The 15,077-nt window shown below is 37.9% G+C and overlaps 1 protein-coding gene across 1 annotated transcript in view; it reads right to left on the bottom strand.

Moving 5' to 3' along the window:
* Window positions 1-15,077, bottom strand: part of RORB (RAR related orphan receptor B) — a 210,976-nt gene that overhangs the window by 50,955 nt on the left and 144,944 nt on the right. The window contains exons 2-3 of the mRNA XM_005887847.3: window positions 5,306-5,391; window positions 70-211 (exon numbers count right to left, since the gene is read on the bottom strand). Coding sequence (XP_005887909.3) covers window positions 70-211; window positions 5,306-5,391 — 228 coding nt within the window. The remainder of the gene's footprint in view (window positions 1-69; window positions 212-5,305; window positions 5,392-15,077) is intronic.

Here is a 15,077-nt window from a genome sequence, read left to right on the forward strand (position 1 = left end):
TTTAAACAGATTCCAGCAAAGCACCCATTTGAAAGCCTTTAAGTAAGAAACAGGAAGGCAACGCCTTACCATCTCTTGACATTCCTAGAGCAAGACACTTCTGCAGTCGGCAGTGTTGGCAACGGTTTCTGTTGGTTCTGTCAATTAAACAGTTTCTCTGCCTCGGGCAGGAGTAAGAGGCATTGTTCTGCTGGCTTCTCCTAAAGAATCCCTAGAGGGAGAGAGAGAATGGGAGGGAGGTAGATTTATGAGAAGGGACCATTAATATATACTACAGTGAAAGTAACTGACTTCAATTTTTAAAACTCTTTGGCTACCTCTCCTTGGACAGCTTCCAGACATTTCTGTTGGAGAAAACTTGGACTCTGCCAAGATATGAAGGTATCATTCATTCATTCATTCATTAATATTTACTAAAGACATCTTTGCTGTTCTGTGTGAAGTAAAACAGAACCGAGTTCCTGCTTCCAGAGAGCGGTGGGAAAAGAGTGGCAGAGGAGAGTGTCACATACAGCAAAACTTGTTGGGGATAATGCGTGCGTGCTCAGTTGTGTCTGACTCTATGATTCTACGGAACATAGCCCACCAGGCTCCTCTGTTCATGGGATTCTTCAAGGCAAGAATACTGGAGTGGGTTGCCATGCCCTCCTTCGGGGGATCTTCCTGACTCAGGAATTGAACACATGTCTCTTAGGCTCCTGCACTGGCAGGCAGGTTCTTTCCCACTAGCACCACCTGGGACAATAACACAGGCTTATGTCAAGGCTGTGTGAGTGAGGAACTTGGGGTACTGAGAGTGTGGGTTCAACACATACCACTATCTTCTTAGTTTTTCAGATGCTTTTTCATTCATTTGGAAATGTTTGTGTTTGGCCAGAATGTATCTGGAAGGTTGTATTTCTAACCAATGATGTACCTTAGAGTCAACCACATCTTTTGAATAAAGGAAATACGGTTTATAAACTGCCAATTAAAAAAAATAAACAATAAGTAAAAGCTGAATGAATGCCCTCTGCTTGATCTAGTTACTGAGTCCAAGCTCTCTCTGCTTGCAGCAAGATAGGCCAATAAACCCAGGAGACGAGGTGTTGAGGCAAGGAATACAACTTTATTTGGAAAGCCAGCTAACAGAGAAGACGGTAGAGTAGCATCTTGAAATAACCATCCTGTTGGGCCTGGATGCCAGATTCTTTTATGGATCAGAGATGGGGGGAGGTGAGGAAACAAAGTAAGAAGGCAATTTAATTCTTGCAGCTATCTCTTAGACTGGCAAGCCTCAGACAGGCAGATGTGTTAGTTTCACTTCCTTTCAGTCATTTCTTGGGTGGTGTAAAATGGAATATCTCCTGTCATATCAATAAACAAACATGCCACAGTTCTCTGTGATTCTGGTCCCCCAAATGTGAATTTCGGAGCCAAGCCATGTTGGTGGCCATTTCCCAAGCAAAGAACTCAAGACTGTCCCAGTCCTTCACAGGCAGGCAGGGTCAGGCTATCTTCCTGTGAGTCAAACAAAGGCACCCTGGCCCAAGGGTGGGGGGTGTTGGTGAGGAAGGTGTGTCTCCCTGAGGCAGGCCATTATGTATGCCTCTAATAACAAAGGGGCAAAATAAATACTAAAGCCACAGAAGTAGATCCAGTATGGAGTCAAAATTAACCCATTCCGGTTACTGTCTGAGACTATAGTGAAATAGGAGGTCCTCAAGCAAGTAAGTTTAGGTCTTTCTGGTACAAAATGAACTGCCTTGGACCATACATCACCCTTATAAATAAATCCACAGCCAGCTGAGTTTATTTATTTATTTATTTTGTCTAATTCTTTGGCTACAATCCACGTTAGTTATCTTAGCAAAAATCCTAAATAAACATTTTCTCCAGAGATACGAAAGTTTCCTTCACCCTTTCATTTACCTATTTAATGTTTTCCCCATCACTCCTTGCTCTTGAATTGCAAAACAGCAAAGGTGCAAAGTGCTACAAACAAATAGATTAACCAAGAGAAATGTCAGGAAAAGATAACCTATAGTATTGTCTCTTGGAAGCAGGAAGCCTAGAAAAGGTTCAGGAGGGCTGACCAATGCCCACGATGCCCATCTTGCTGAGAGGTCTGGAAGTGGACACCTGACTTCTTCTGTCAAACAGCTTCCATGTTTCCTCAACTATCAACTGGAGGATAGAGCAGGGCTGGGACTAGGGTGAGGGTGGTGAGGCAACCATCCTGATCACATATTTAAGGGTTGCCCAAAGATGTGGCACTCAGAATAAATATTTTAACACTGATTTTAAATGTTAAGAATCAACATTAATGCACACCCCTCAAAAATTTAAATAAAAGCAGAATTAAAATTATCGATTTTCCTTTTGTCTTGGGCTTCCATATGGCTTGGCAAAGCACTGCAACAGAGAGCTTGGCCAATCTTGTGAAAAACTCAGAAAATGAAGCGTGGCCAAGTATCTCCTCTCTAAGGTTTTGTATTTATAAGCCCCAAGCCATTCAACAACAAGGACTAATTTTGCCCCCATAGTTCCAAGTGTATTATTTATTTAATGGACCAGTGGTGGCAAAATAAGATATCCAACTGTCCAGTTTGAAAGAATTCATGGAGCCCTTAAACAAGAGATCACATCCAAGCCCCCAGGGATTGAAATGATGTACTTCATCTACCGTGAAAGCTGTCAGAAAGCATAACCTCAGTCCATTGGTCCTGATTAAAGATGACTTGGAATTTACATTTTACAAAAAAAGTGTGCGGTTTTTATCTGTGGATACTCTAAGTGCCACTTAGCAAAGGAGTTGACAGAAAAGACTTTTTTTTGAAGTCACAGCTACAGCCCTAATTTAAGGCCAATTTGACATTAATTGTAAGGCATTTCTTGCTTATCTGTTGCTCATTATTGCAAATGAGGTTTTTGGCATGAAAAGGAGATTTCGTTTTAAATTTTTATTGAATGAAAAGGAATCTGAACAAGTGCATATGCTGAAATGATGTTTTTTAATGTGGGTTGCTTATGTTGACCTGAAAACAGGATTATGAAAATTCAGAGACTGATACTAAATGTGCTGACATTGATATCTTATTCTGAGCAGAATTTCTTGAGTTTGCTATTTGGAGAAAAATGTAGCATATTTACAAATGTGGGTTTTTCCATGAAATAAAAAACTTTGTGTGATGTACAATGTCATTTTGACTAAAACCTCAGAATATGCTTCAAAATAACAACACAAGTTCTTTGAATCTGGGTTCCTTCTTTAAATAGAAAGGATGACAGGAACCTAAACACTCATTCTTGGCTATTAACCTGTTGGAATATATTTGTTAAGTAGTTCAATAGTTTAAAAATTACTGCCTAAAACTGTTTAGCTCCTTAGCATGACCACAGATTCATATTTTGAAATCAGACATTTTCTAAATCCAGCTGTAAACAATGAAACAAAACATTTCCACTTTGACAGTGGTCTAAAATCACCATCTCCATGATGATGGTGTTAGTCACTCAGTTCTGTCTGACTCTTTGTGACCCCATAGACTGGGTCCTGTCAGGCTCCTCTGTTTATGGAATTCTCCATGCAATAATACTGGAGTGGGTTGCCATTCTCTTCTCTAGGGCATCTTCCCAACCCAGGGATTGAACCTGGGTCTCTGGTATTGCAGGCAGATTCTTTACCATCTGAGTCACCAGGGAAGTCCTTTATTTTTTTTCCATGGATAGTGTGTAAACTAGACCAGAGCTCTTAAAATTGTATAATAAACCAACACAGTGGGGTTGATTTCACTGGAGAGGGGTCTGATTCCCAAATTATTCCTTTCTATGAAGAAAATTGTCTATCTGCTTGCAGGAAGTAATAACTTATTCTAAGAGAGTAAAAAAATTGCTGATCTGTAATTTTGCTTTATTATTTCATGAGATAAGTTGAGGCACATTAAGGTGGATAGCATGCAATTCTGAATTATAGGCCTGCAGAAGAACAGAATAAAAGGCACATCTCATGATGTTCAAATATGGATTATTGTTTATCACCTCTAAAGCAGGTTGGTATGTTGCTGCGTTAGTACATTTGTGTTATTCTTCCCCCTCTGCATTCCCTCTCCTGACTTTATTTTCATTTATTCCTTTTTTCCCCTTTCCTCCCAGTTTCAATTCCAGAAATTATACTTCTTCGAGACTGTTATGAAGATACTGCCAATTTTTCACATAGCATGACTATCTGAGTTTCAGTACATTTTGTTTCATTTATATCTGAACGTCTTATAAGATTAAGGGTGGTTCTTAGAATCTGTGATTGTGCCACATCTCCTTCATTCTACTGACCTTAAATTAATGATTCATTCAGCTTGCATCTTTGATTGAAAATATAATTGCTTTTGCCAATAACTTTGCCAGTCTATCAATTTCCCTTCCTGGACTGTAGCTTCATTTCATTTGTTCTGGTTACACAGTGCCCTTTTAAATTAGTTGTAGAACTGTTTTCATTTCCCCTTGATATTTAGTCTCTCATCTTTCCTACCTTCTAAGGATTGAATTTAAACATTTACTCTTAAATTTCAAATTTCTCTTATTTCGGATTAGTCTATATTAACTGCTATTCCTCCAGTTTTAAGATTTTAAAAATCACCTTGCTTATAGGAATTGGAAGAATTAGTTGGATTTGTCATGGAGGGGAACACTGGACTGAGAATGAAAAAGAAAAAGTTTGTTCATGTTCTCTCATGAACTAGATCAGTGATATTGGCCATATGACAGAATCTTGTTAATAACTCAGGACCTCTTTGATGAAATTGAGGCAGATTATTTTTAACTGACAAGAGGTTATCTGCTCCACTTTTAAGATTTCATACTTCTAGTTTTTTTTTTTTTCTGAAATATGAGAATAAAGGATAGTCACAAGCATATTGCAAATGTTACTTTGACTGCTTTCTCAAGCAGATAAATAAATACAGGCCCATTAACTTATAATCTTTATTTTAAATTTTAATGTTGATATAAATGTGCTGGAGTTTACTGGACACAAGATGTTAATACAGCACATCAGTATTTATATTTTGGTACATGTGAATAACTGAGGCTTTTAAATAGCAATCCGTTTCTAAGCAGCTCCTGATGAGTTAGACAATGACAAAAAGGTGAAAGGCCAAATAACAGAAAATCAACCCACCCACCACCAAGCAAGAATTCCTGAGTGTCAGCAGCAGGATAAGAATCCTTTAGCAGGCCTTTCAAGAGCTGTCACCTCTTGCATCGTGAAGCACACAGACGCCTGAGGCCAGCACAGACGCTGTCAGCTGTGCCTTGTTAGTGCCCGTACCTTGCAGCCTTCACACGTGATGACTCCGTAGTGGATCCCAGAGGACTTATCGCCACAAATTTTGCATGGTATCACTTCAATTTGTGCTGAAAGGGGAAAACAGACAGTTTTGAGCTTACAGAGTTGTCTTCCTTTCACCCCCACATCTCCCTCCTCACTTCTCCCATGACTCAGTGTGGAAGACTCAGTGTTCGGGGTGGGCGGGCTGTAGGGTCATCTATTCTATCTGAATGGCTTCCCTAAGCTTCTTCTAAGTAACCTGGTGGTTGTCAGTCCCCCAGTCATGTCTGAGTCTGTGACCTCATAGACTGTAGCCTGCCAGGCTCCTCTGCCCATGGGATTTTCCAGGTAAGAATACTTACGTGGGTTGCTATTTCCTCCTCCAGGGGATCTTCCCGACTCATGGATCTAACCTGTGTCTACTGCGTCTCCTATATTTGGCAGAGGGATTCTCTATCACTGAGGCACCTGGGAATCCCTTTCTAAATAAAGGGCATCGATTTACATTGTTTGTTTTGTTTTCCTTAACCTAGAAAATGTAACCGGGGACTAGAAGTTTTCTAAACTTTTGGTTTCATTGTTTTTTCCTTTTCAAACTTCATGTAGTGTGACTTAAAAATCTCTTGAACCTGTGGTTTTGGTTTTCTTTTTGTATTTCAAACTTTAAGTCACTGAGAATGATCACATTACCTTTTTCAATGATATTTTAAATGAGCAAATAAAGCAAAACTGGAAGGGGTAGAGGTGATTTCATACACTAAATGGCTGGAGGTTTACTTGTGAAAATACCAACGAAGAATCTGTCCAATATTTATTGAGTATCTATATATCCACTAAAATAATAAAGGCTGTTGACATAAGATATACTAATGACACCAATTATCTAATCAATAAACCAAAATTAATACATGGAGATATCAAGGAAAAAATGATAAAGCATATGGGTACATGCTAAGTCACTTCAGTTGTCTCCATCTCTTTGTGACCACCAGGCTCCTTTGTCCATGGGATTCTCCAGGCAAGAATTCTGGAGCAAGAATACAAGAATACTGCCATGCCCTCCTGCAGGGGATCTTCCTGACTCAGTGATCAAACCAGAGTCTCTCAGTCTCCTGCACTGGCAGGCAGGTTCTTTACCACTAGCACCACCTGGGAAGCCCAAAGCATGTGGGTACTATCACTTCAATAGGACTGAAACAATTTCACTGGAGATAAAGAGATTTTGATTTTGAAAACTGTGTAGGAAGTGTGAGGCAAAAGGTATTTCTGCAAGCAGGATGGAACGGAGATGGCCCCGAATGATTGTGGCTTATGATCACTGAGACAAGCAACTTGCCTTTAATGGAAACTTGGGTCATAAAATTGGATAGAGGGAGTGATATCAGATTATGAAGTTCCTGGGGATCAGGCAGAAGAATTTTCACCTGACATCACTGGCTATAAGGAATCAAAGACATGAATGAAGAAGTGGCAAAAGTGGTGGTTTGGTTACTTTAGAAGGGTAAGTTCGGCAGGCTGACCAGAAACAAATGGAAGACAATTAAACTTCCCAAGCTGGGTGTCAGGAGCGCAAAGCGTGATTACCTTACTAGCAGGACAAATGCAGAAGCAGCAGCAAATAGAAAGATAGACCAATAGAAGAAGTGAGAAGATAATGAAAGAGGTGGAGACTGGTGAAGAATCAAAGGTGACTTATGGCTTCCTAGCCTTCAGTGTAGGATTAAATAGAAGACTTGACATAAATGGGTGGTTGGTAGGGCAATTCCTTTGTGGAATATGGTAGGGCATAGGATTTACATTTTGCACGTGTGCAATTTAGTGTCATGCCTTACAGAACACGTATAGAACCTCTTAGAAAGATGATTTTAAGTCATCATCTTTGAGGTTATGGATGAATCCATGATATAAACTTTATTTAGAAGGTAGTAGTTCCCATGTCTCTGATAGTATTCTCAGTGTTGTTAAAATTATACACACTAGGAAGATCTGCTATTCCCACTCCCAATTTAAAATAATTATGCAAAGTATGCTTCAAAATGCTTTATACATCAATCTGCCACTTGGATGCTTTCATGCAGTTTCTCACCCTTGAATATGCAAAACAAATATGCAATGACATAACCCTCTTTTTCTTACCATTCTACTTTAAAAAATAATGTAGCTTTAAGTATTAAAAAATACTTAGCTTTAGGGAAGTACAGTAAATTTTTTAAATTAAATATTTCAGAATAAGTTCAAATCATCTTTATAAGCAAAAAATTCAGTGTTATGTCTCTATTTTTCAGATGAGAATACTGAGGATTTAGGTCATTAATGATGCTCTTAAGGTGACTTGGGAAAAAAATATGGAAATTAGCTGCTTGTCCTGATAGTTCATTCAGTAACCCTTTCACTGCCTCCCACAAAGATAAAATACAAACACAATTTTGAATTCCTATATTATTCAAATATAGCAGTTAAAGAGATAAAAATAAAAATATCAGAAGAGGAGACAAATGCAAAGAAAAAAAACTTACTAGACTATTTCTATTTCCTTCTCTTCTTATATATGAACTAGTATTTGTTTTCAAAATTTTGTGACATGAAAAAAATGTGAGATTTTATATCATTCTGTTCTATTCTGTTCCCCTGGATTCCAGTCCCTAATCTGTTAATGATTGGACCAAGGAAAAAAAAAACAACTCTGATCTCATTTTTTGGTTTAGAAAAGTTTAGCTGACAAACTTCATAGATTTGTGAGGATTAAATGAGTTATTTTCACCTTGTAAATAATAAAGAGCTACAAAATGTCAGTCTTCATCACAATCAAAAACATCATCCTTAGCTGGTATTTCTGATGCTTTTGAACAAAAAATATAAGACACATTCCTTTATTAAAAATCTTACCATTAAAAAGCCCAAATGAATGACACTATAAGTTATTTGTACTTTTTTTTTTTTTGAGTAACATTTCCATCTGCGGATTTTTTTCAGTGATTGAAAAACTGACTAAAAATGCCAGGTATCCATTGTACAGTTGTTAGGCTTATATGATATTAAGTCAGAGGCACTCTTCGCATAAATTACTCCCCAGGGAGTAACTTACACGTGGGGAGAATCTGCTTCAATAAGTTCTTAATTATAAAATGATCTAACTCTAAAGGAAATGAAAATAGAGGTAATTTGCCCCCTGGGGTGAGAGAAGATGTTTTGGAAAGCCACAAAGGTTATCTTACACAACTTCGGAAATACAAATGGGATAAGGAATGATTCGATAGAGCATCTGCATATTTATACATATTTATAATTCTAGCTCAACATGTAATCCTGAAGAACCATAAACATTTCAACGGTATTTTTAAAGAGAAAGAAGTCCCTGAAAAGTGTATTTGTGTAAAGCTGTATGTGGGAAGGGAGTTACCAGTTTGGAAAACCTACGACCATTTTTATCTACTATGGTAGAATAGATCGTCTGAGGTTTTTATAGGTGAAGGTGAATTTCAATAATTTAAAGCATGAATCCTTCTCCTTTTCTCTCGTTTAAAATGCACTGCTTTGGAGCTACAGCTTCATAGTTCACACTATGTGTTTTATAAAGCACAGCTCCATGGCAGGGTATTTCAGACACTAGGACAACACATCAGATCATTGCTTCAGTGTTTGCCATTTCTAAGCATCTTGCTGCTATACTTGCCATCATTTCCTGTGTGACTCTCTTGCAGTGGCTGCAGATCTAATGACAAACTATTTATCGTGGTTTCAAAGTGGATATCTAGGGAGGATTTGGTGGCCTGGACCTCACCAGCTGTGACAATGATGGTGATAGAGACTGAGGAGGAAGTTCACTTCCATACTTTTGCTGGATTTGTGGATTAATTCAACAGCAGCTTCTGAGAGACAAATTTAGAGGGGTTGAAATGCCCTGAGAGATGGCTTGAGACATGCACATTTATCAGGTTTTCAATTTCTTATATTGTCCTTTCACTTACATTTTTCTATGGTAAAGCTTTGCGGAGATTAGAGTTAATTTTTATTTACCAATTAAACTTTTTTCTTTATAAAAGTGATCCTATATCTTTTCTTTGGAAATGATATTCTTATAGTGCAAAAGAATGCCAGGGGAGATGTTATATAATTTTATGTTTTACTTCATATTAGAATAATTTATGATGTACAACTAACTTAATATCCCCTGAGTTGGCAGGCAAACCCTATTCAACAATCGAGTAGTAATCCAGATTTGTCTCCCTTTTTGAAGATGGCAGTTCTCACCCTGGCATACTCCTGAGGGTCCTTCCTAGGGAGCCTTACCGCAACACCACTCAAAGTCACCATGCTTTTCATTCTTCCTGCTTCTCAAAATGTACATATCTTTAGTTCTTCTCCTTCAGAAGCCCCTGCTGTAATACCAGGTATTAAGGTTAAATAAACTAATCCAGGCTAATGAATTAACTAGAAAAATGAATCACTTTAATACATCAAAATACCTTAACTGTTAAAAGCATCCATCAGGAATCATAGTGATAATGGGCCTTTTAGGTACTCTCTGTTTGGAGGCAACATTTTTTACTGTGTGTACTCCTGTGGCATTCCTTTCTACCATGCCAACTCTTATACCTCAACCCAGCCATTTTTATATTCTGGGCATTTAAAATCCATTGAGGACAGACTCCAGGTCATACTTCTTTTTAAATATTTTCTATGGACCCTGAAAGAGAATTTTTCTTACTCTTTAAAGCAGTTAGTCCTAATTTTTTTCTTTCAATACAACCAACAGATTTAACATGCCCTTTTATGAAAGAGTCTTTAAGTAATACTGATTTTCTGTATTTGGGATGAGGAGAAGAAATAAAAATCTCTCAAGATTGAAGTGGGTATGTATTTTGAAAAAGGGCCCCAGGTGATTCTGATATGATAAAAGACTCCCACTGAGAATTAAATGAATCAAATTATTAACAAGGTATTCTTTGTAGCACATAAACCATCGGCAAAGGAAGTAAAATCTTGGGATAAGGCCAGAATCTGAGAATACTAAGGAGTGACCCGTAATTCTCTCTGTATTTTCTGGCTTTCATTTGGGGGCTATACTTGCAGCATCTTTTGTTTTCTTAAGGGAAATAAGAATCATCTACCCAGGCTATGATAACTTGCAGTTCTGGACACTAGGTTTGCCTGTCAGATCCTGGTTCCCAGAATTTTACAGTTATGTTAAAATTGGACAGTGCAGGAAGAACTCTTAATGCCTGAGTGAAGCCCAATTTGCATATGTAAAAATTTCCAATAAAGATGACCATTTTGGTTAAAAATCTTTTTGCAGATGGTCTCAGTAGCCCAAGTTGTATCTCCTACTCAAATTATATCTCATCTATCATATGTGGCCAATCTGAATTAAAATCCCTGTTTGTACTCTTCTTCTCTCTCACTGGCAGATTAAGTATTTACCTCTAATAGGTACAAAACTTTCTGCTATCAGATAGCAACAATCCCCAAAGATGAAGCTGGTATTCCTGAAATCTGGTTCCACTGTAACTTTGATTTATCAGAAAACAGCCTGAAGATTGGGGTGGGATGAAAGTGTAGACAAATGACACCCTCAGGAAAAGAGTAAAAGCCTTTGAGCTTTTGTCTTTGCATCATGCTATGTGGTGATTTGAAGAGATTCCTGATAGTAGATCAGGTTTGTGTTCTCATTTATCTCATCAGGGCACACAGCATCTTAATCCCAGCATCCTGCTAAAATACCAAATATAGTGCGTGAAATTCAGTGTACTTTAGTTCCTACTGGAATGCCCTCACATCTATCAGCATCGGGGTTCCTCTTTCTTCTCAAGCTCTTCTCTGTATATTCTGCGTGGTGGTCTCTGTGAGCCCTCAGTTCCATTCAGTTGACAGACAGCTTTTGAATGATCTAAAGATGACATTTACTTTTATATCACTGTATTTCTCTAAACTGTATATCACTGAAGCTAGAGTTACAAAAACCTTACTATCATATGATAATGGCAAAAAGTGATTTTTTTCAAAGGCATAATTTATAGGATTATCATGAAGGAAGTTGATTTATCTTTTGCATTTGAGCACTTATCCTTGAAGAGCTACTTGCCCTCAGACTCCCCAGAAGAGTGAAACAAGAGAGAACGAGACCAACAAAGAACGAAGAAAGAAATTAGTATTATTATTAGTAGCGTTATTGATAAAAAGTTAAATATCGCCTTGGAAGCAAAGCAAATCACTTTTATAAGTCATAGTGGTTTCAATTAATTTCCATTAAGTACATCTTGTCCTGTCAAAGTTTTAATTATAATGAGCTAATGTGTGTGTAGGACCTGACATCATTCAGATTGAAAGCAGCTAATTGTGTCCAGCTGTAAATATACAGCTAAAGTGTCCCATGCCCACTCACAGTGGGGTCTGTAGACCAGTGGAAGGACCTGGAGCATGTTAGAAATGCAGACTATCAAGACTTGCCCGGGCCAATTGCAACAGAATTTGCTTTGTAACAAGCTTCCAGAACAGCATTCAAGTTTGAGAACAAATGTTCTATGATGTCCAGGTAACTACAGTTGTAGGTACTATGAGAACTGATAGAATTTTTAATTTCCCTGACATTATGGGAAATTAAAAACTACACAGGATTCTGGGAAAGCAGATTCTGCTATTGTCTTTTAGGCATTTCTCTTTTGTTCAAAAGGCAGTAGGACAATTGAAGGATTAGTTACAAAAAACACTGGTCATTAATTGACAAGGCAGAAGAAAGAAAAGCCAGTGTATGTGTATTCCCAGAAACATCCCGCATTACTGTAATGCATACCCAGTGTTCATTTCTCAGGTTCTTTTGCAGATTTAACGACTGTCGGCTGTGCCTGCATCTTTTGCGTGTTGTAACACTGCGTGGTGGTGTGTTCTCCCTCTACTGTGGACTTGCTCTTAGTTGCTCTGGCTGCTAGTTTTACTCTCCCAATACTCAGTTCAAAAATGTCTCGCCTGAGAAGATGAAACAACAGTTTTTCTGTTTTAAAAATTGAATCACACCAAGTTTGCTTCTTTTGTGAAAGGTAAGACGGTCAAGTGACATTTGAAACAGAAACGAACTCATTTTAGCTACCCATGGTAATTCTGGGAATAAAACATTTGAAAAGCTGCCCCATCTCATGGAGGCAGATTAGTTAACACAGAATTCAACAGTCATGATGGATACTCATCACATTCCTCTCCTCTATCATAACGCTGTCTTGAGACCTGCTACTCAGAGTGCGGTCCCTGACGAACAGCGATGTGGCGTTGCCTGAGTGCTTGATAGAAATGCGGGCACTTAGGTCCTACTCTAGACCAATGTAATCAGAATCTGCACTGTTAAAGAATTACTGTGATGCATATGCACAGCACACTTTGAGAAATTCTGAAAGAGAGAAAGGAAAGATATTCTACAATTTAACTCTCAGGGTGTCTGTCTCCTAAGCTACAATTCTCTGTGAAGAGAACTTTATGTAAGACAAAAAGGGCATGTTATCTGTTTTGATAGCTGTTCTCCATTTATAAAAAGAAGAAAACAGCATTTTGCTTCAGTGAAAAAACTTGTCTCTCTTCAGTTCCTTAATTTTTTCTGAGCCCTTTTCTCTAGTTTTTGTTTAACTGAAAACTTCAATAGCAAGTTCAGGTTTATGTAGAACCAGCTTCACTGATGGCTGGCAAGACGGAGAAATTCCACACACCAGGTCACATGGATGATTCAGAGTGACCAGGCAGAGTTCACTCCCTGGAGAAAAATTCAAAAAATTCTCCATTCAGAAGATGAAAAAATATAACTTTTCTATGTTAAAAATCTAATTGCATTCAGAGAATGAAGAGAAGTCACAGACTGAGACAAAATACTGTAAAATACGTATGTGATAAAAGACTCATACGCAAAATATTCAAAGAGCTCTTAAACCTCAAAAACTGGGCAAAAGGTCAAAACTGACATCTCACCAAAGAAAGATGCTCAATATTATATGTTGTGTATTAGTCACTCAGCTGTGTCCTACTTTTTACAACCTCATGGACTCTAGCCTGCTAGGCTTCTCTATCTATGAAATTCTCCAGGCAAGAAGACTGGGGTGGGTTTTCACTTTCCTACTCCTGGGGATCTTCCTGACCCAGGGATTGAACCTGGGTCTCAGGCAGATTCTTTACCATCTGAGCCACCAGGGAAGCCCATCATATATTATTAGGGAATTACAAATTAATATTTTAATATTAATTAGTTAATATTAACAGTGAGATGCCACTACACAGTTGTTAGAATGACTGAAATCTAAAAAAAAAAAAAAAAGACAATACCAAATGCCGGTAAGGATGCAGAATAAAGGGAACTTGTTGCTGATGGGAAAGCAAAATGGTACAGCCACTTTGGAAGACAGGTTGGCAGTTTCTTACACAGCCACATGATGTTACCATATGACTCGGCAATTCCTCTGTTAGGTATTTACAAGTGAGTTGAAAACTTATGTCTACATAAAAACCTGCAAATGGATGTTTATGGCAACTTTATTCATAATTACCCCAAACTGGAAACAAACAAGATATCCTTCAATAAGTGAGTGGATAAACCCACTATGGTACATCCAGACAATGAGCTATTATTCAGTGGCTAAAAAGAAATGGGCTATCAAGCCATGAAAAGATAAGGAGAAACCTTATATGCATATTGCTCAGTGAAAGAAAGTCTGAATAGGCTACTTACTATATAACAGCCTGGAAAAGGCAGAACTCTAGAGACAGTAAAAAACAAACAAACAAAAACAACAGCAGTTATCCCAGCTTTGGAAGATAAATAGGTGAAACACAGAGAATTGTTAGGGTGGTGAAACTGTTCTATGGGATACTATAATGATGGATACATGTCTATGCATCTGTTGAAACTCATAGAAACCCACAGAACAGTACAATACTAAGAATGGACGTTAATCTAAACTACGGACATAGTTAATAACAAGTCAGTATTGGTTGACTAATTAATTGGTTCTTTATTATATCACACTAATGCAAGCTATTAATAATGGAGGAAATTGTATATGAGAGGGTGGGTAGACTTCCGCTCAATTATTCTGTAAATCTAAAACTGCACTAAAAATTCTAGTAAATATTAAAAATAATTGAATTACTGAAAAGTGCTTCTTTTAATGGAGGTGGTGAGAATTGTCTGAGACAGCCCAGCAAAGGCAATTCAGCAAACATTTGTTTTAGGTCACAGATATATGCAAACCAACTTTCTATCTTCAAAGTGAGTACAATGATTGTACAGCCGCACACAGGTCTACATGACCTTAACACAGGGCAGACAGAAGAATGCTTAAATAAACCTGGAAGAAGAAATACATTGGTTTCAACCAGAGAAAACCGCAAGACTTGGCGGATGAGGTGGCTTTTGAGCCAGGTCTTAGAGAGAGAGCAGGGTAGTTAATGGAGTTAAATGAAAAATAAATAGTAGCAGAATTCTTTTAGGATTATCAAATAATTATGCTTTTGTCTGTAGGCACATATGTCAGGTTGAGTCATAAATTTGCCACCCTTTTGTGCAAGGAGACAGGCAACACTGCCAGTTCCTTGTGATTCAACCCAGTTTTACTGTTCAGTATGCTCTAAGATGTGGTTCCTATACCATGTTCTTTTCAAGAATATTTGAAAAGGCCAATTAAAAGGGATATATATTAGAGAAATATAAAAATAAAGCCACTAAATTATATATCTGAAGGTAGGATTTTCCTGTCAGTCCAGTGGTTAAGACTCTGAACTTCCCATGTAGGGGATGCAG

Source organism: Bos mutus, chromosome 8, assembly GCF_027580195.1.
Source record: "Bos mutus isolate GX-2022 chromosome 8, NWIPB_WYAK_1.1, whole genome shotgun sequence".
In the NCBI taxonomy this organism is placed as follows: domain Eukaryota; kingdom Metazoa; phylum Chordata; class Mammalia; order Artiodactyla; family Bovidae; genus Bos; species Bos mutus.